This window comes from Spea bombifrons, chromosome 8, assembly GCF_027358695.1.
Source record: "Spea bombifrons isolate aSpeBom1 chromosome 8, aSpeBom1.2.pri, whole genome shotgun sequence".
In the NCBI taxonomy this organism is placed as follows: domain Eukaryota; kingdom Metazoa; phylum Chordata; class Amphibia; order Anura; family Pelobatidae; genus Spea; species Spea bombifrons.
The window spans coordinates 11,614,743-11,635,115 of record NC_071094.1 but is presented as its reverse complement, the minus strand read 5'-3'; the positions used below and the strand labels follow the sequence as shown (position 1 = coordinate 11,635,115).

Genomic DNA, 20,373 nt, shown 5'->3' with positions numbered 1-20,373 from the left:
AAGCCAGTGCTGTTCAGATGCTAAGTTTCGATCGATCAATAATTGGTTGCTATGGGATGTTTTATTGTGATTTTTTTTTTCAAATATGAGGTCAGATTCAATAGACAGTTAGGCCAACACTGAAGTGTTTGACTTGTGAGAACAGCCAAGTTTGCCCTCCACACTCCGCAGTTAATGTAAATGAGTAAATAAGACATAATAGCTAGTGTGAGGGCTTACAGGTACAGTGAACATGTTTTACTAATTGTTCTTTAATCAGAATACAGTACCACAAAGTGAAACTAAATATTAATCAGCAATCAAAAGTAAAAAAAAATCAACTAAAATTTAAAATGCTTATATTTCAGCAATTCTATTAAGGTTTATGACAGATGAGTTGAGTTGGCTCAAGAAAACTCCAAGATTAAATGTTTCACTAAAATCTTTCAAAGGGGATCTTGCCAGGGTTACCCTCATGCTGACGAGTGCCACTGAAATGCATAGAGCTTTTCCTTAAGTTGAGCTTGTGTGTCTATGCCCAGTGTAATCAACAGGGGCTAAACTTATGACAACTCACACGAGCCAGCAGCAAAATGTTATTTATTTATTTTATGTCATTGAGAGTATGTGGGATGCAGAAATCATGACGGATTCAGGTATTAAAAGAATGTGACTTCTAGACCGCTTTATGAAAATGGCCTGAAGTTGGATTCCTTCTAAATTACTGAATTCAGCCAAATGACTGCTAGGGAGAAATCACTGCAGAGTAGTGAACTTCATATTAGCTAATCTAGAGAACATGAGCTTGACTTAAGTTTACACCTTGGTATATTTTTTTTTCTAAAACACGAAGTCTTTTAGAAAGTGTAGATGCTGAGTTTCTAAGGTAAAGGATCGAAATTAAAGCAAGTTCTCGCTCTGCTGATGAAACTAGATCTCCACCAGAACAGCAGCCCTTCCAGACAGTTTTGTTTGATAAGATGGGAGCTTAATGCCACTTAGGATCCATCAAGCATCTGACAGATAAAAGATGCTGAAGACCCAAAAGTGCTATTTCCTTCAAAATGGTAGCACATCAATAACATAAAAAATCCAGCTTTATTCTGTTCAAAGTTCAGAGCTCTGCATTTCAAGATTTACCAGTCGATAAGATCGTGAGTTTCCATCTCCGGGAAAAGGAGTGATTTCTTGTTCTTTGAGCTGTTAATGTGTATTGACTGTTTTCCTTTTTGGATGGCAGAACAGAGGCTGATTAACTAAAACACGCTTTTATTCTGATATGAAGCACTAAATACTTGACTAGGTTTCACAAATTGAAACCTGTTTCTCTGCTTGAATTTCTCGTCCTGCTCGCTTGGATCAAGGGTCATACATTTGTGATGTACTTGGTAGGAAACATTGATTTCTTCCTTTAAATTCATTGGTATAGAACACATAACCATCTATACGTCTTACGTATGTAATTGGCATTAAGAGTAGGCATTTCAAAAATGGCAGATCTATGAAAAAATCTCCAACCATTTCATAGATACAATACAGAACAACAAGACAATAAAATACGGTTGTAGAAATGTAGAGCATTTTGAAAAACAGCGTATTTTCAGTTTTATAGGGAAACAGGCCAACAGGTGCTTTTATATATATATATATATATATATACTGCTATTATATTCAAAACAATAATGAGCGTAGTGGTTTGGATAGGATTTTTCCTATCACATTGCCTAGCCAGGAACACGAAGGCAAGCACTATGAAACAGACACAGTATGGGGATTATTTGCCAAATATACCATCAAAGGTGTTGTTCGGGAAGCTAACCCACTGAGTTGACTTGGGATGTCAAGAAGATCAGTAAAGTATTGCCTGACTGAGTGATAGAGTAGCAGTTCCTCCACTTAAAAGCAGGCAGGGGAGAGACAAGAAAAAATAAGTATATTCCAATGCTTGCTGTAAAACGCATTGGAGTCCATGCAAAAATGAATCGCAATATGCATTTCACTGGGATGGGGTCTGAGATGGTTCTTTTAATGGGTAGAACAGTTTCCATTTTCTGAAAAGGTAAGAAGGCCAGCTCCTGTAACTGCATGGGAAAGCGAACTCATGGCAGAACACATGATCATGTTATACATAGATTTGCTATCATATTGGTATATATATATATATATATATATATATATATATATGTAACGCTACCAAATTTAACATTATTCTAAACCATGGGGAGGAGTGACTGGTATTTTGTTACTTCCAGGGTACTGGACGCCAGCTGGAATAATTGTTAATTATGTGTTAATTTGCTATCTCCCTGTATCCATAATGTTCCAATAAATTATATTAAATTATGTTATACTGCTTGCTCCTACATGAGTGAGAATGTGGTACGGGACATTCGCACATCTCCGTACAGGGGGTAGAACTATGATTATCAAGAACATCCACTTTGCAAGTATGGCTTTTGTTCAGTTAATGTACCGCACAGATAACACCAGACACTCCTCTCAGACTAATCTCCAGCCATGACCCAGGGTAGCATACTTAGAAAAACGATTTCTCAGAGATTTATCTGCGCGCTGCCATATTTATCAGCAGACACACGCTGAAACACAAGTAGTCTCTCAATGTGCAAATATCCCTGTAAAAAAAAAGCTAAGTCCAGAAATCACATATACATGGCTAATAATCCGTTTCTAAAACCATATTTTCTTTTCTTTTATGTTTCGACTCATCTACCTTTACAACAGACATGGCCGAGATTCAACTGGGTACTGGATCTTACTTAGGTTGTTCAAATCTATTAAGACATTTATGATCTACTCAGCTCTCCAAATAAATATTGTCCTCTATATAATACAATCATGTTGGTCTGTTTAACAAGCTCATTATCACACCTCTTAGTTTCTTCTTCTAGATTTTAGCATCTTAATAGGATGCATTGAGTTTTCATTTTCACTTATCATTTTTACTAAGGACTTTTAACATTCAGTCATCTTTGCCGAAGGTACATGGGGCATTAGACTGCCCTTTAGTTAAAAAAATAAAAATCCACCGTCTCTGTAGACACCGGGCTTAGCTCTCTCTAGAGTTTTACCTCTTTACCCATTTCCTCAACACATCTCTCCATCACACGGCTATACGAAAATCCATCAATTTACTAATAGTACCCAAACTCATTCACACTCGGTCCATCAAAATTCTCTATCAGCTTATCTCTCACCCACTTATTTTTGTCAATTAGCCTCACTTAATCACTTGGAGGGGCCAGATAAACACACAAACCCATTTGTTATTATGTTTGTACTTTGTTAAATTTAAAGCAGATCTGTCACGTTTCCCAAATCCTACATTTTACAGTTCTGTACAGCAAATAAACCTTTACTATGGGGTTCATATATTAAAATAAGCAATATATACTTTTTAAAACACTTCCTAATATTTGTGACATGGGGAAGTGTATGTTTAGTTCCTGTTCTTAGGGTTATCCATTTCGCATCATATTATCTCTTATCTATTGTTACCAATAGTTGCCATCTAAATTGCTTGTAGTTGTTGGTTGTTATGAGAGGAATGATAAGGGCCACAACCTTAAGATAGATAATCGATTAAGCTGGTTTTGCCACAGGATCTTAGCAATGTTGGAAATGGAGACCAATTATTATGGGCCTGTCATTTCTCGAGTGGGTATTCTGAACTGACTCTATCTAACAAATAGTTAAACTTTTTGTTTAGTCAAGGAAATGATTCATCATAAGCCCCACTACTCCACTAGGTTTACCACTTTGGTCCATTTACACCTCCCTTCCACGACCAAAGCTTGCAGAAAACGTGTTTAGTCTCTCCTCACAATTCTAAAAAGCCTACCTTATGCTTATTGCATATTCATTTGTTTATTTAGAATGGAATTTTGAAATGGATGATCTCATCTCTCCAGGACCCCTGTTGATGATGATTACTATGATCGTCACATGTAATAAACTTACCGTGCTGAGTTTGCTGCAACAAATGAGGATCCTGCGTTCATACAACATACTGGCATACAGGTGCAGCATATTATTCACATCCACGGCCACAAAGTATTCTGTCAGGTTTCTCTGTGGGACAATAAGTCATACAATTATTTGACACTCATTTACACGGACAGTCATATCGAATGTAATTGTAGTGCAACTGCAGTCATATCAATAGAAGAATGCAACAAGGTTTACTCCAGAAATGAAAGTACATGCAATTGGCGTTCTCTAAAACAATTTGCTCTCCATGCTTCCAAATATGTTCCCTTATTTACTTAACCATTTCTCCCATGTATCTGCCTATCAATCTTGTTCGGTTTGTCCTTTTCTCTATTCTTGATGTCCCTTAACCTCTCTCAATCCTCAAACCTTCGCTCCCACTTGTTACTCCTTAACCCTTCCCTTTAACACTATTTTTCACCTCTAACATCCCCTTTCACTGATACCAATTTCACATTCCTGCTTCATTTCCAAACAATATATCTGTTGCTTATATAATTTATAACAGATTGTATATTTTACAAGGGCTAGGGACGGAGGCTTGCTCTGCGGCTTCACTAGCTGGCAGAGATCTGCACCCACATGCGTACCTGATGAGCCCAACAAGTCAGAGATGTGGGGGTATATATTAAATATTTAACTACATTAAATATAAGAATGTGATTTAGACTAAGGCTTTCTTTTTTCATATGAGAGATACTAATATGGAGCAGCTGTCTTCCAAAAACCTCTAAGATCACTAGGTCACTCCACACCCAGTGACAAAAATCGTCCCTTTTTTCTTTCAGTGGAATGAATAGCAATATCAATAATACATATAAAAAATAATAGCAGATGTAGTACTAGACAGGCATGAAGGCATCACAAAGGCACTGGGCATCTAAGATCATTTTTTTAAGGTAAGGCATCCAAAAATCACCAAGATGATAGCAATAGAGAGCGTAATATACATAACACCAAGAAGACAAGACGTTTATGGCATGTTTCACTGATAACTTCCCGCCATCTGCTATCAATCTTTAGCAGACTGCACGCTATTTTGGCACACAAAGGGTTACAGGCAGACTTGTATTCTCAAGGGAATGGGGACCAGAATACCTGCTTCTGGCAGGGTTGTGTAAAGTCTTCTATAAACACCACATTTACTGCAGACTATAAAAGAGCAAGAGTCTGATGTTAAAGAGGTGTTTCACTTGGACGGAGAACGCAGAGCGCTTGTTCCAGATAAAGGCCAAACTCTATCCTTTCTCACTTCATAGTCCTTAAAAAAACTTCCAGGTGCGATGACGTTTTATGGAAATATAAGAGAATGTAATTGAGCTTTCTGAAACATATTTATGGCAAGTGTTAAAATCCAGAAGAATGCGTGCATATCCACGTGTATGTATAAGCCCAGAGTGTTATATGTGTGTAAATGTGTGCATACTTATACGCTACCCTCAATAAGCATATAGAGTTTCACAAGAACTGGTTAACTGCAAAAACAGTATCAAAAGATTTGGCACAAGAATAACCAGTGGATGACAATAAAAAAAACAAAAAAAAAAAAAACCTCATGATATCAAGTGAATCGAATAGCACATACGCATAAGTACACATACATGTAAACGATTAAACATCAATGAAGTGTTCTGCAAGATGACCAGAGGTGGCGCTATCACATTAGTCGATTAAGCAGCTGCCTAGGTCCTCTGTTCGAGGGTGAGGGACGTAATCAGGGGATGTGGAAGATTGTATGAAACCTTATACCGCTATGATGTCATAAAAATGTTAAAATGATTATCAATAGCATTGCATTACTTAGTGTTTCCGAATTACTCTTTATGTCGTTTGTGGTATATAGTTAGGGTCCCCCTAAACTTTTTTGTTTAGGTTCCCTGATGATTACAACTATGTTTTTTCTTCTTTTGAATCTTGGATTTATTTTATAGGACAATTTAAAAACAAGATGTCTATTAACATCTTAGAAACACGAGGGAGTTCTTTAGAAATAGTGGTGAATGCAGAACAGATCACAGGAAACACAGGGTTATGAAGTGTGTGTCTGGTGTCGTCATAACAAACACTTCGGAGCTCCTTGAGTTAACGTGATATTATTGCTTCTTTCTAGAGGTAATCGTTCCCATTTTCCAATCATAAAAGTAATAACCCAAAAGCTCTCCTTGTAAAACCTAAAGACTGGAAAATATAGACATAACTTGGTTCATATGATCATTTAATCGCTGATCTCCAATGAGCTGCAGAAGTGAAGTTGATGCTGATTGCCGGCTCGAGATTTTTTTTATTGCCTGGAGACAACGTATAGTAATTATAACGGGTAGTACAGGTTTCATACAGTCGGCTCTGCTGTCAGTCTGGCAATTAAAAGGTTAATGGTGGCACACATCAGCAGCCACTGAACCCTGTTCCTAAACTCTACCTAACAAACACACCGACTATGGGAATTTTGTACTTAAATAAGTCATTTGTTCGATACGATGTAATGGGAGAAAATATTGAAACACGCAGGTTTGTCCATTTCTTGCCATTATATGCAATGATTTGTTACCAACCTCAAACTAATAATTTTCAAGAAATACAGAAGGCACTAAATGTACAAATAAAACCTGTTAAATTTTAAGGATTAGGAGTTTTATGAGTGAGTGGCATCTGGGGTAGATCTGAATTTCAAAACAGCGAGGGAAGAAAAAGTTCAATGGAGAACTTTTTTGTCACTCAATCCTACACTGAATTAGAAATGTGGTGTTTGTGATAGGGAGAAACATTCAGTGTGTTTTGCAAAAAGCACTCCAGCAATCCAGAGGAAAAGCTTTCCAAAAATCACCACTAACAGAAGCCTGTTAATTATGATGCCGGCTAATGTTGTTGTAGTGTGATTACTGCATGCAGAACCATTAGGCGGGAGAAATAAAACACACTTACACCACTGCTGAAAACACTTAAACCACCTTAAAATGTAGTAATTATTTAAACGGTTTGATTTTATGCTGCACGCTGCAGGTCAGCTATCACAAACCCATTAATATTTATGACAGGTTATCGCCTGTATTTATCTACATTAAAACGCCTACATGAATGCTAATATGTATGCGACACAAAGAAAAAAAAATGCCTTATGTACCTTATGGAGAACATGGGGAGAAACTCAAATATATTGTGTGTGAGCGTGTATATATATATATATATGTGTATATAGCTTTTTTATTATTATTGGGATTGCAAATACAGTATTTTAGTAAAGGCCTCAAACGTCAATGTCTATATGCACATCAATAAATGTATTTTAATAACAATTGATGTGAGAAAGTTATATGTAACTGGCATAAAACACGATGTTTAGACTCTTCTGTAATCTGTTAAAGTAGAAAAAAAGATACCACTGTGTAAATGTGTGGCCTTTTTAATCAGGAATAACCCAGCATTCAGATTACTGAGGCAGAACCCCCAGAAATGCACAGTCACAATACAAGGGATAAGATATATGTACATCATAAATTGATAAATATCAAATGTAAGGAAAAATTGTCAGGCACATCTTAAAAAGATCCAGGATTTAAATTTGTCGAGCTAACGGCGTCCAGGGACTGTGTATAAGGAATATGAAACAATTTATCAGGTGGGAAAAATAACGATTTATTAAAGAAATAATATAATTAAATTAATTAAATCTTGTAATCAATGTGCAGGTATATTATATACATAAACAATAGAGAAACGCTGTTGTTAAGCTTGAAACAGAGGAGAAGTCTACTTGGAACCACCCTAAACTCAATGTTCTCAGTTATTTGCGACCTGCAAGCCGGAGCAGCCATTATCTATTTGGGATGCCAGGCAAAAAGAGCCCCTTATCTTGGTTATGAAGATAAATGGAGACCTTGAGCAACTGACCTTTCCAATCTTGAAGTTCTTCTAAATAAATACATAAACTATGCAGATCAAGTCGCCATGTGATCAAATCCAAGGCAACAAAATCATACTCACATTCTCTGGTATACTGGGCAGTTCTCGAGGATCAGGCACTGTGAAGTATGAATGCTGAAGAGAGAGGGGAAAAAAAAAACAGGAAAATGTTTTGGTTAGTAGAAAGAAAAAAGTATTCCGAAAGGAGACTGCAAAGGGGACGCGTTTGAGCGAAGTAAAAAGAAAAGCATGAAGCAGACAGAGGAGAGAGCCAAATAAAGGAAGAGCTCTCTGACCACAAACACTTTTCAAAGACATCACACACATGAAAGGAAAAGGAAACTTTTCTTTGCCTTGCTGGCTTATAAAATATATGTGCAGCGAGATCGCAAGCCAGATTCATCCACCAAGACACATTGCAAATCCTGTTGCACTGCGACATCACTTGACTTTATGAGAGCATCTGTAAAGTGATAGCACAAGCAAAATATCATAGACTTGAGTGGCAAGACATCCCACAATTCTTTCCAAACCAACATTAACCGTAAAAAAATAATAATCTGGTATGCATATTTTTTAGTCTCTGAATTGTGAAGTTTTGGATAAATGTATTATTTCAGTTCAAATTTAATAAAATCAGATGAAGCAACACACATACTATATATATATATATATATATATATATATATATATATATATATATATATATATATATAATATCTATATATATCTATCTATCTATATATATATATATATAGCACGCAAATAAAGTTGATGCACTCAGCGGGTCTTGTTTTTTTAAAATTTCTTGGAGGTCCAACGTTTCTCTCAATTAGCCTTTCTCATTGAGAGCCGAAACGTTGGACCTTCACTAAGCCAATAAACTTTATAAAAAGAAGACCCGCTGAGTGCTTCAACTTTGCATGCTGTATACACTTTTTGCATTGTTAGCACCCGGGCATATTACAACCGAGTGCGTTACAAATTATATCTTTTGTGTGTATATATATATATATATATATATATATATATATATATATATATATAAAAGACAATTTACATTTTAAAAAACCAAATAATTAACCTACATTCCTTTCCTATATTTTTGTATATAGTCATAATGTTAAAGAAGCATAAGCAAATATCTTTTACAATAAATCTCATCTTATGATAGTGAGCATAACTACTATAAGTCTATAAAAAACAATTATTTTAAGGCTAGAGGAGAAAACAATACAAATGTGGAAAAGACAATTCCGTCAAGAAAAGGCATGATGCAAGCATAACCTCCAGCAATTGCTTTTCTTGGATTGACAGGTAGTAATGGGATTTAGAGATGACATTGCGTCACACACAAAAAATATTGGATACAGTTTACAGGGAAGGAAAGTGGCAGGTCTATGCCCCCAGTAATGCTGAGACTCTGAATAGCTAATGTGCCGGAAGAGACCCAAAGTAGAATAGTCCTTGAGCGGCATCTTTGATATCTTATCTTCTGCCTGACTGCTTGTGTAACACTGGAGGCTGTAATGTCTGTCAGCATGTCTGCAAACCACTGGTCTAGAGAGAAGCCAAGGTATGCCAGCAGACCAGCGGGCAGAAAGACAACTAGTCCTGCAGGTCACAGAGAGCATCAGGATATTCCTGCGACACAGGACCATGATGCTCACTGCCAGCTGGTGACTTCTCAACAGCAAACAACTGCAACCTGTCAACTGAATGCACACAAGGGACTGATGCACATAAACTGTTCTGGGCTTATAACAAAACAGGCAAATCTACAGCGACAACCAGGAAAGTTCTTTGATCCTATGGATTTTTTTCATGTGGCATTATGCCAGTCAACAAACTAAAGATATGCTTAAAAAGTTTTACTTTAACTAATGAGTGAATTTTTTTTTTGTGTGCAGAAAATAGGATTAGCTATTTTGGTGTTTCTTCCATTCTTTCCTAATGGTGTCCCCTGTTCGTTAACCACCTGTCTACCAGAAACGTAAAATTATCAGGCTCTATTGCCAATCATTTCTGGTGAAGTGAAGCCACATCCCTCCTGGAGTAGAGGAGAGGGATCCTGTACCAGCCCTTCAGTATAACATGGTTCCTTTGAGATATCTGAGTGGTCAGAAGCAAACAATGAAAGTTCTTTCACAATGCACAGAGAGAACATAAACAGCATTAGAACACGCAAAATCCCCCACCTCTGCACTAGTAGCTGATAAAGCAAAAAAAAAGTGATAATAAGTACATTGACCACAACAACATCTTCAATGCTGATAAGAGTCCTAGGAAAGAAAGCCACTAATGGAAGACCAGTTCCACAACAGACTTCAACCTCTTTTTAGAACCATGGGAGATAGTGAAAGAGCTGTTCTGGTGTGCATATTAACTCCTGTTGCTCTTGTTATATGGCAGCGCTTTTTTTCAAAGCTTGTTAGGTTTGTTCCGGAGCCGCTGACTCTTTGACAATGTATCTCCCATGGGGTGGGTAGAGGGCAAATGGTTGGGTTATAGTAAGTATGTCTCATATTCTCACCAGGCTCAGATGGACCGAGGTTCCAGGCTCTGGGATCGGAAGTCTATAAAGAGTGTCGAGAAGTTCATTGCGCTGGTTATCCTACAAAAGATGGATGGCAATAAATATGTTAATTAATCATAAATCATACATTATTTTCAAAACATTTTGTTATTATGTCCCACCAGTATGGATTGATAACATATCAATAATATGTATATTTCACAAAACACCAAATGACGAAGTACTTGCCCTGCCCCAAATGGACTAAAAGCATGCCCTATACGATTCTGCCACAAGCTTGTAAACTTTCACACCTTGTACCTTCACTACTTTTACCGAAACGATGAAAAAGCCCAACGCTCACAGTTTGTTTAATTAGATCATTCTGTTTATGTATCACGTGCTCACATGAAGTGCGCTGCTAAAATACTGTCACACAGGAGTAAAAGCTTTATAAGTAGTATAGTGCAGGGAAAAAGTAGCGCAAGTCAATACAAAAAAAATACATTATCGCATTTCTCTGGCTTACAGTACTTTGGTTGTAACAAAGTGCATATGACATGGAGAAAGCAGTCCAACCAGATCTCTGAGGGCCCACTACTAGAGTTCTACAATTATTTTAATTAACATGTAATTAATCAGTTAAGGTTCTGAATTATTTGAATCAAAGTAGGCTGATTAACTGCATGTTAATTAAAGAAATCTAAAACGCTGCCAGGGCCAAGAGCTCTCGAAGGGTTGGTCGGAATGCTGCGCTAATTCTAGGCTAATGGCTCATAAAATCTTGCTCACATTAATAATTACAAAATATCTCATCTTTATATATGTATTATATATATATATATTTGGAAACTGTTTTTTTTTATGTGGGTTCTTCTAATACTACCAAAAATAAACCAGTTTCCCTGTTTTTTTTTATACCTAAACACATTGCTTTCTAATTATCTTTTGCTACATAGTTTCACAGCCAGCTATTGTTGGTCCATGGTATCCTGTATTAACAAACCAAGTTCTAGAACAATACTAACCCTTAAGAGGACTAGCACCCAACAAAGACAAATCTTTTTAAGCTTTTTGTAAGAGTCCCATAGCTCCTAGCGAGGTCACGGAGAGGCAAATAAAAAAAAAACTTGCAGAAATACCTGGCTCTTCGAGGAATATTCCGCCAAAATGTTAAGGAGTTTGTAAAATACTTCAAACCATGGGAGGTAGCTGGAGACAAACAGACAGACAGAAGCACAATTAATCTTACTGTTAATATAGGTATCTAGAAAAGCACTCAACATTCTTCACATGCATGCGGTCAGAGAACAACCTTAGCGTGCTTCCAGGGTATCACATGCGAAAGCGGTGAAATTTAACTAAACATACAACGAAAGCACAACTGAACAACAGCCCGGTTTCATCCTTTGGACGAGAATAATATAACTGAAAGCAAAATCACTTATACTATGTGGCACCATGTAAAACATTTAGGAAATCATTATAAAATGAACAATTAAAATCCTCTGGCATGGTTTCTTTACAGGGGGGGGGGGATATAGGTAGAATTTCATCTGCTTTAAGTAATTCTGTGGCATAGCAAAAAGTCAACACATTTTCCCCTTTGGTAAACCGCGTACATAGATCTATTTGTAAGAAAATTCGATACTTTTCCTTTGATGTAGATTTAAGATGTAAAGCACACAAAAATAATAAACCTTTTTTCGGCACTAAACTTTTTATTGACGTAAAACGCAAAGGAAACATTGAGGGCTCCGAATTGTCTATTCCGGTCTCTGCCAAGTCAGAAAGCCCTATCTGCTGCTTTCTCTCCGCATAGTATGTTGCATATTACAAAGTGTTACTTTTTCACATGGAATCCACCCAAAGTGTGAAATAGCCGGAGAGGCGCCCTGTGGCCCCACTCACTCACCGATCCAAAGCACAAAGAGTGGATTCTCCGATAGAGCCGGATAGGTTTGAAAGCATTTACATGATATGACTTTGTTCTGCCAACTGTAAGGCGATCCATGCCCCCATGGTTAGTAACCGTGCAGCTTGCAGTAATAAATGAAGTGAGATGTAATTTACGTGACAGATGAGTGAGCGGCACTAATGTATGTCTAAAGCCTGCGAGTACTACTGTAAAATTTAAGTAGCTTATCAAAATATACTGATAAGCAACTTAACTTTTCATGTTATATGACAGCATTATCACTTCTGCTAATACATTTCAATCAGTCGGAGCTGCCGCTTGCTGGATATTACGAGAGTGGAAAACGATTACCAGTTTAAACAACGTTGATGTAGCGGGGACTGTGTAAACAATCGGAGGGGATTAGGCTGCAGAAAGGTCCTTTTCCTATAAACAAACTTCCCGGGACTGAAGCCACTGAAAGAGCACCGAGAAATCTTCCCTGTAAAAAGAACTCTGAGAGGGAGATTAAGGACCTTTTTGTAAACAGAGGGATTACACGACCCTTATCAGTGGAAGCTCCTTCTAGTTAGCAGAAAAGTGAGAGAACAAGGGCCAGTGTGCAGAAAAGAAAACGAGTACTTCTCAGAGCCTGGAAAATGTCTTCAAACATATTTCTCCAGTCGGCAAAAGTAGATTCTAATTGTTCCGCTAGGTTTTGGACTTTTTCTTTTGAGTCCTCTATTCTTCTATAGCCTATTGCTTATTATGGAATCATTATTCGCATTTTACATTCATGGAACTGAGAATTTCTTTTCGCGTTGAACGTTAAGATTTAAACCGGTTATATTTTTTAACAAATGGAGAGGCTGAATTTTCTGACACAAAGATCATTTTCATAACGGCTTAAAATGACTAGTAAGAACTACACATTCAATAGATCCACAGAACACGGAGATTACATTATATAACCAAAACAAATTCTATATCATATATATATAAATATATATATAAATATATATATATATATATATATATAACGCATTCACTTTATATACAGTATATATTGTATATTCTGATGCAGATTAAGGGGGGGCATAACTTTCCAGAGAGGAAGGGAGATCAGTGTGGCTCAGTCTTGCCAACCTTCTAAGACAGATACTCGGCCGCTATGTTTATCTTATGAAAAGGAGTGGGGTACGGCTCTCTTGTCACTGTTCCAGAATTTTTTTGTTTACATAACTGTCTTTTTACCTGACTCTGTATCTTTTTAGAGAAAAGAATTACATTTTATTATCTTTACCATTACCATAAACTTTTAGAGTCATGTTTTATATTAAAAAATCCCAAATCATTTTGGTTCAGTTTAGAAGATGTTTGAATTATTTTATATCTAAACCCATTGTTGTTTTTAACAACTAATAATCTTGCTCTTTCTACACTGCTCTAATATCTTCTGCTTTACGTCTGAAAGGAGTGCAATGATTTGTCTCGTTTCAGCGTATTCAGGCCATGGTTTTAATATCGTCAGTTTTTTTTTCTTAACCATTAGCCAGAAATGTCAGGTTTACTTTAATGTGAAAACGTTGGCTCCTATGAATCTGCTTATCAACGTATTATATATCCGCGCACGTTTATTTGCAGAAATAAAATATATTCTTTTAAACGTCTTACATTGGTTACATAAACAACCAAGATCACATAAAAAGTCTTGGTAAAGCCTCGTGACACATACTACTGATGGATGGCTGGATGGATGGCTGGATGGCTGGATAGATAGATAGATAGATAGATAGATAGATAGATAGATAGATAGATAGATGCAATATACTATCAATCTTTAGCGTTTGCATGGAGGAGCACACACTGCATAGTCGAGGGCAGTTTATGTCATCCACGTGCAGTGTAGATGTGTTGTTGGGATCCGGGGAAGCATTAATCCTGGCTATTCACTGAATATATTGCACACTCCATGTCTCCGCGCAGCCTGCCAAGTGTTGGGAGCACGGCGCAGTGCTCAGGTTAGGTCTAATGATGGCACTGTTGAGGTGCGTCAGGCAAAGTTCCCAATACCAGAATTTGCACCGCATCCAACAGTAAGGAAAGGACCGGGTTTAATGCCGTCTCATTAACCTCCCGATGACCAGAATTGTCTACACTAAGAAATATACTAAAATGGAATATTCAACGAGAAATACAAAAAAAAACCTGAGGCTGAAGTAAAGTATGTTTTAAAACATGCTATTTCCTGTAATCCATGTTTTTTGTTATCTATGTACTGATAAATGAGATATCTGCAGAAAACTAGAATGTGAATCAAATAACCAGGCTGCAGTAAGACGCTCTGCACAGTCATTTTCTTCCAAAATCGTTACGTGGATGTTCCTCGAGTCTTTCTGTGAGTTACAATCTCCAATTGCACCCTGCAAGTTTACTTCATTTAAACAATAAAACAGTACGTACGTCAACAACAGCCAAATTCTGTGTCTGGACGCCAGCGTCCCATTCATGGGGGGAAATATCTAATAAAGTAGCTTACGTGGGTCAAAACATAAAAGTCTAACGTCATCGCTACTGCAACTTGATTTGAACAATCATGTAATCTGTGCATCCTGTGCGTGTATATAATATATCTATATCTATATACACATATATACCTAAAATATTACACACCAGCATTATAATGTTCTCCAGTTATAGTTTATGGTAAATGATGTATTATAGGGTCTGTGGAAGTACTGGAAACTGTTGTTATTCTGTGAATTACGAAAAAGATAAGTACTTTGCAGGCAGGGCACTCCTCTGCCGATGTCATTGTAAAAGTATGCAAGTTTTATCACTTCTGAATGACGAACTTTCAGTAAAAGGCGAGCAGACCTTGAGCCTGTTTTTAAAACCAAAAACGCTCTGTACCTCTTCCAACATTAGCCGCTCCGCTAGTAGCCCCGCTGGGCAATTTATAGCTTATGACTAGCATATATTTAATTTGTAACCAAAAACTTCCCCTTCCTGTTAGCTACCTTAGAACTTCTGATTAACTCTTGTTTTTGCAGGTCAGAGGTTAAGCAAAGGAAGGGAAGGAGTGAATGCTGAGAATGGCCAGAGCCAAATCTCTCTGTGCCCTGTGCAAGAAACATTAAAAAATAAGCGATAGGCTAAAGACCGCTCAAGACAGTCGAAGTTCAAAGGATCAGGGCAGCATAAATCATCACAGCAAAAAGTAAACAGCCAAGGGACCCTGCTTGGCTCCTAGTAATAGCAATGAGACGCTTCTAATAGAAAATTACACCTTTACGGTTAAATAATCTATCAAAAAAATAATAAAAACTGCATAAAAGACAGAAAGGGTAGTAGATATGTGGAATGACCTTCCAGTGGAAGTAGTCCAGGAGAACATTGTAAAGGAAAGTTTAGGAGATTTTCTGACAGATATTTTTAAGTGGCAAAAGAGCAAAATCAAAATGGTAGTAGCACAAACACTTACCAAGATACCCATGTATACAAAAAAATAAACATCAATCTAGCTATGAAACATTAAACAAATAATTACATTACATTACAGGAATGTGACCATAAAAACGTTATACCTCAAGAACATGCATGCACAATATACGGCTTTTTGTCAAGTAGATGCAACAAGTGTGCTACCCAATTATCAACCTCTATATGTAAAAGGGTTTTTTTTTGGGGGGGGGGGTTTAGGACTGCCTGTTAATTCTTTACATATGATCCTTCACTTGGCCTGGAACTGCTCCAAACATGTGCTTTGTGCATATACAGATTTTTAGAAGAAGAAAAATAGGGAAGAAGGGAAACCAATGATAGCAGCCATGGAAGAAGGTGTCCACCGTCTAACACAGAGACAAAGAATTTCAGCCAGTAGTGGCCACAGGGCATATTCATTACCTGTAAGCTCCGACATAAAGAATGTGAAACAGCCATACATTTATTTTCTTTGACAATATACATTTTCTGTTTGTTCGAAGCATTCAAATCTATCCAAATGTTTTGTTTCTGGGGTCAGGTGGTCTAAACTAAACTCCTTTACTCTATTTCCCCATTCAACCCATTTAGGACTCACACCATAGTCCATCCAATTGACTTCTAGCCATTCTAAGCAGGAAGTCATCTTCACCTTCGCCTAACTGGTTTATTAATAATGGTACAATATTCAGTCTCCTGCTGCAGCCAACTCCTATCATGACAGCACTAGCCGTATCTCAAGAAAAACAGTAATTTAAATAGCCAATTAAAGTTACATATAGCTTAAAACTGGAAGGGACTGGACACAAAACTATACAAAGAAAATACAGGGCTACATAAAGTAGCTGTTGGCGTGTCATAATGGGCCAACATGGCACATGCTAAATCATACAGAGTGACAGAATAGTCTGAGTGAATATCCAGCATGGTAGCCAAAGGGAAGTGGACATCGTGTCTTAAAGAAGAAGCATGCGGCATGGATTGTGTGAGCAATCTACATGAACCCCTGACAAGTAGAAGACGTCTGCATTTATAGTGGCAGACAAGCCCCACTGTCATATTAATATACAATGTTCCCTTTAATTTTGACAAACTCATAAATGTCAACTCAGAGAGCTGATCAGAACAGTCTGATATAATGTACAACGCAAAGAAAATGTAGGAACGCAACACACGTAAGCTCATTAAAACCCTGAAACCTACGAACACCAAGTATTAACACTTTGACGCTGGAATGGTAACACACACCTCATTACTAACACCCACACAAGCATAGAAACTCAAATATCAACACACAACTTTTCACACACGAATGTTGGAGTTGACGTTGAAATATACTAATTTAAACACTGGTAAATACAAACAGAGATGAAAAAAGGCAACTGACGCATCTGCACACAACAAAATATACCAGGATCTTCTGGACTACTACATACGCAAAACTGATAAACTTACCCAAAGAAGTACAAATGAGAGGCTTCAATTGACAACCTTTCAGTAATTCATAACATTTCAATATTTCAACTCGTCAAATAGTAACAGTAACCAAATCGTTCAAATATAACACAAGCTATGGGTAGGTTTCATAAGCAATTTTAGTTCTCATTTCGGTGGATGCTCTTCTTGTCCTACCATTTATTGGAAATCATGAACCAAAGCACAGCCAAACACGGCTAACCAGGAGCTGGTGCTCATCGCGGGCCAACATATCGCTTAAAGTGGAGGATATGAGAGTGTTTGCTGTCAGTTTCTCAGCTTATTAACGTTTTGACTCTCTGAGGCATGGCCTCTGAAGTGTGTGGCTCTCCTACGTCTCATTCGCCATGCCCCTCTGAGACTTGGAGATTTACTCCAATATGTACATTAAAACCAACATAAAAACTCTGAACCGCTACAAAAAACAGCCATAACCCACCCAAATGAAAAGGCAGAAGAATATAACTTGTCCTTAGGCATAGAGACCCCAAACACATGCCAGCATGCAGATGGAAGTGTGCACCAAGCCGACCTGGAAGGTGATTTATATAGCTGTCCTGATAGAGGTGAGTGTACCAATGATACCTCACTCTCCCTCTGAACAGGGCTGTCAGCATTTTTATATATTTTTAATAATATTTAGACTCTCTCAAAGATGGAAACTTTATTTCAAAGAGGGAATTAAAGCATAGAATAAAAAAACAGGACATAAATGTGTCAGCAGCCTTTTTTTTTTCCAGCTGCTTGTCAATGAATGAGTCTTTCAAGCTGAAACGCCAAATAATTCCATATGCTTTTCTGGCTCAGTTTTGCTGTGTGTTATTGTTCTAAGTGAAATAATTGAACGCGACTTAAACCTTGAGGATTTAGTATGTTATAATAGTGTAAAAGATTGCAGCAGTAATGAGAAATATAAAATCTGTCATTACACAAACATACAGGAGCTAACGATTTATCTTTAATAAAAGCTTCAGCTTAACTTTTATTGGCAGCACTATTTTATAAATAAACAAATTTTTCACAGAATCGCTTTTTTCACAGAAGCTGCAGACAATTAAATGGATAAGCAAAAAAAAAAAAATCACTAAACGGAGCAGTAATGTTTGTTGGAGGAAGCAAAGAAACCTGACAACTGTCAACTGTATAACACAATCACTACTATATTTAAACATTAGCATTTGCAGCAATGTCAAAATATATATATATTTTTGGTGCATCCATAAAATAGAAATTGGGATACAGTGGAAGGATTTCTGTTGTTTCAAAGATAGTTTTCTATATAGCCACTGATGACAAAAATACTACAGTCCTGAAGTCTTGAATGTATGTAGCACCAACTCATTCTGAATCGCTACATACCCCATGGCACAAGACTTGGGAGACACATATGCCAGGATCTTGTTCACAAAAGCTTACAATCTAGTAGGAAGGAATACACTATTGCTGCATTATAGTTATATTACCAGTGTTTGGTTATGGAATATATTTTCAAAACAAACTTCCTTCCTTTAAGATCGTTGTTCTTCAATATTTTGGTGTAATTCTTCATTATTATTGGGAAACAGTATTTATAATCAGCTAATTGTAAGTGATTCAGATAACCTCCCGTTGATTGTCATTTTTTTTATTGTCTAGAATTTAGCTTACAGAAGATTTCTTCCAAACATTTAGAAAAAAAAGCTTTGGGGTGATTTAGCCTATTATTGGGTGCCCTTTTTCTCTGACAAACGGAATATTGTTGACATTTGATGATGCAGCTGCACTTTAATTTGGATTAGAGGTATTGGTATTAAGTCATCCAGTTTGTGAGTCAAAAGTCTTTTCACATACAATTCAGGCTACGCATAACTGAAGGTTCTGTTCATTATATGAAGCTGTGTGTTTTGCAAAACTGTTTGTGTTCTAAAACTGTCTTGAAAAACCATTGTTTGTGACAATAGATGAAGTAAGCAAATCATGGACTGGATACCACATGACGTTAACAGCCAGGAAGAAAACCAAAGACAAGTCTCACTGGCTGCTTCTCAACAGCAGCAGGAAGAACAGAACTTAACGCATTGAACACATGCAGATGAGGTCTGCATCCACTCTGACTAACAACAGCCGATGATGATGATGACGATAACAATATATATATGCTTGGCGGAGAGGCAGTGCCAGTATACTACTCGTTCGCCACTAACATCGCCTTCTGCAGGACTCGCATAACAAAAAGTGTTCAGGGTTCACTCAATATCTTTTGAGTGCTGGCATTCTCAACAAATCTGGAAATGTTTAAAGAGACGCAACACTTACCCTGCTTAACTAGGCATTTCATTATTACACATTTGCCAAGCATTCGCTGATTCTGCCTCTGCCATACCATGCCAATTGAGTTGGAGACCACTGATCTACCCTGCGTGTGTGTATAAATAAATATATATATACACACACGTATATATAATATATATAATATATTCACACATACTGTACATATTCATAGGTTTTGGGTGAGGTGGTTTGGCTTTCAAGAACATAAGCTGAGCATGTCAATTAGATCAATAACATAATTATGTGAACAAAATGTAGTTTAAGTATATGGGATCTCTTTAGAATGCATTAATTTACACATTGTTGATATTTGTACCGCATATTGGAACACTAGTAGCTGTCTCACATAATAGAATGTAGGTAGCTGTTGAAAATATCTGTGTTTTCATACTGAAATGATTTTTTGAGAATAGTAATTTATGGAACATTTCCCACATAAGACCCGCAGGTCAAGCTAGTACTTTATGTAAGTATTAATAACCACAGTAAGTTGGAACATTTTAACGTGTTCTTCGCTATAGGATATAGGATAGGTGTTCCATACAGTTCATGTAATTATCCAGTAACATATATCATGATCTATTACCCGCATAAGCACTATTTGGTAAACACGGGCCACCATTTTGCCACAGTTCAGCTAGTTATACGCATTATAAAACAGGCATCACATGCCTACACTCTAATTAAAACTTAGCTTGCTAACGAGTCGGCTACCTTCATTGGTACTGAAGGCTAAGGATGTAGGGGGTAAGAACAGGGCATAAAATATGCCAAACCTGATTGCTACTGAGAGCAGCTGTTTCAT

General features: G+C 37.1%; 1 protein-coding gene across 5 annotated transcripts in view; it reads right to left on the bottom strand.

Moving 5' to 3' along the window:
- DENND1A (DENN domain containing 1A) overlaps nt 1-20,373 on the bottom strand; it is a 263,707-nt gene that overhangs the window by 154,183 nt on the left and 89,151 nt on the right. For all 5 annotated transcript variants that reach the window (XM_053473723.1, XM_053473725.1, XM_053473724.1 and 2 more), the window contains 4 exons: nt 11,545-11,614; nt 10,421-10,501; nt 7,969-8,022; nt 3,958-4,068 (listed from right to left, as the gene is read on the bottom strand). In XM_053473723.1, coding sequence (XP_053329698.1) covers nt 3,958-4,068; nt 7,969-8,022; nt 10,421-10,501; nt 11,545-11,614 — 316 coding nt within the window. The remainder of the gene's footprint in view (nt 1-3,957; nt 4,069-7,968; nt 8,023-10,420; nt 10,502-11,544; nt 11,615-20,373) is intronic.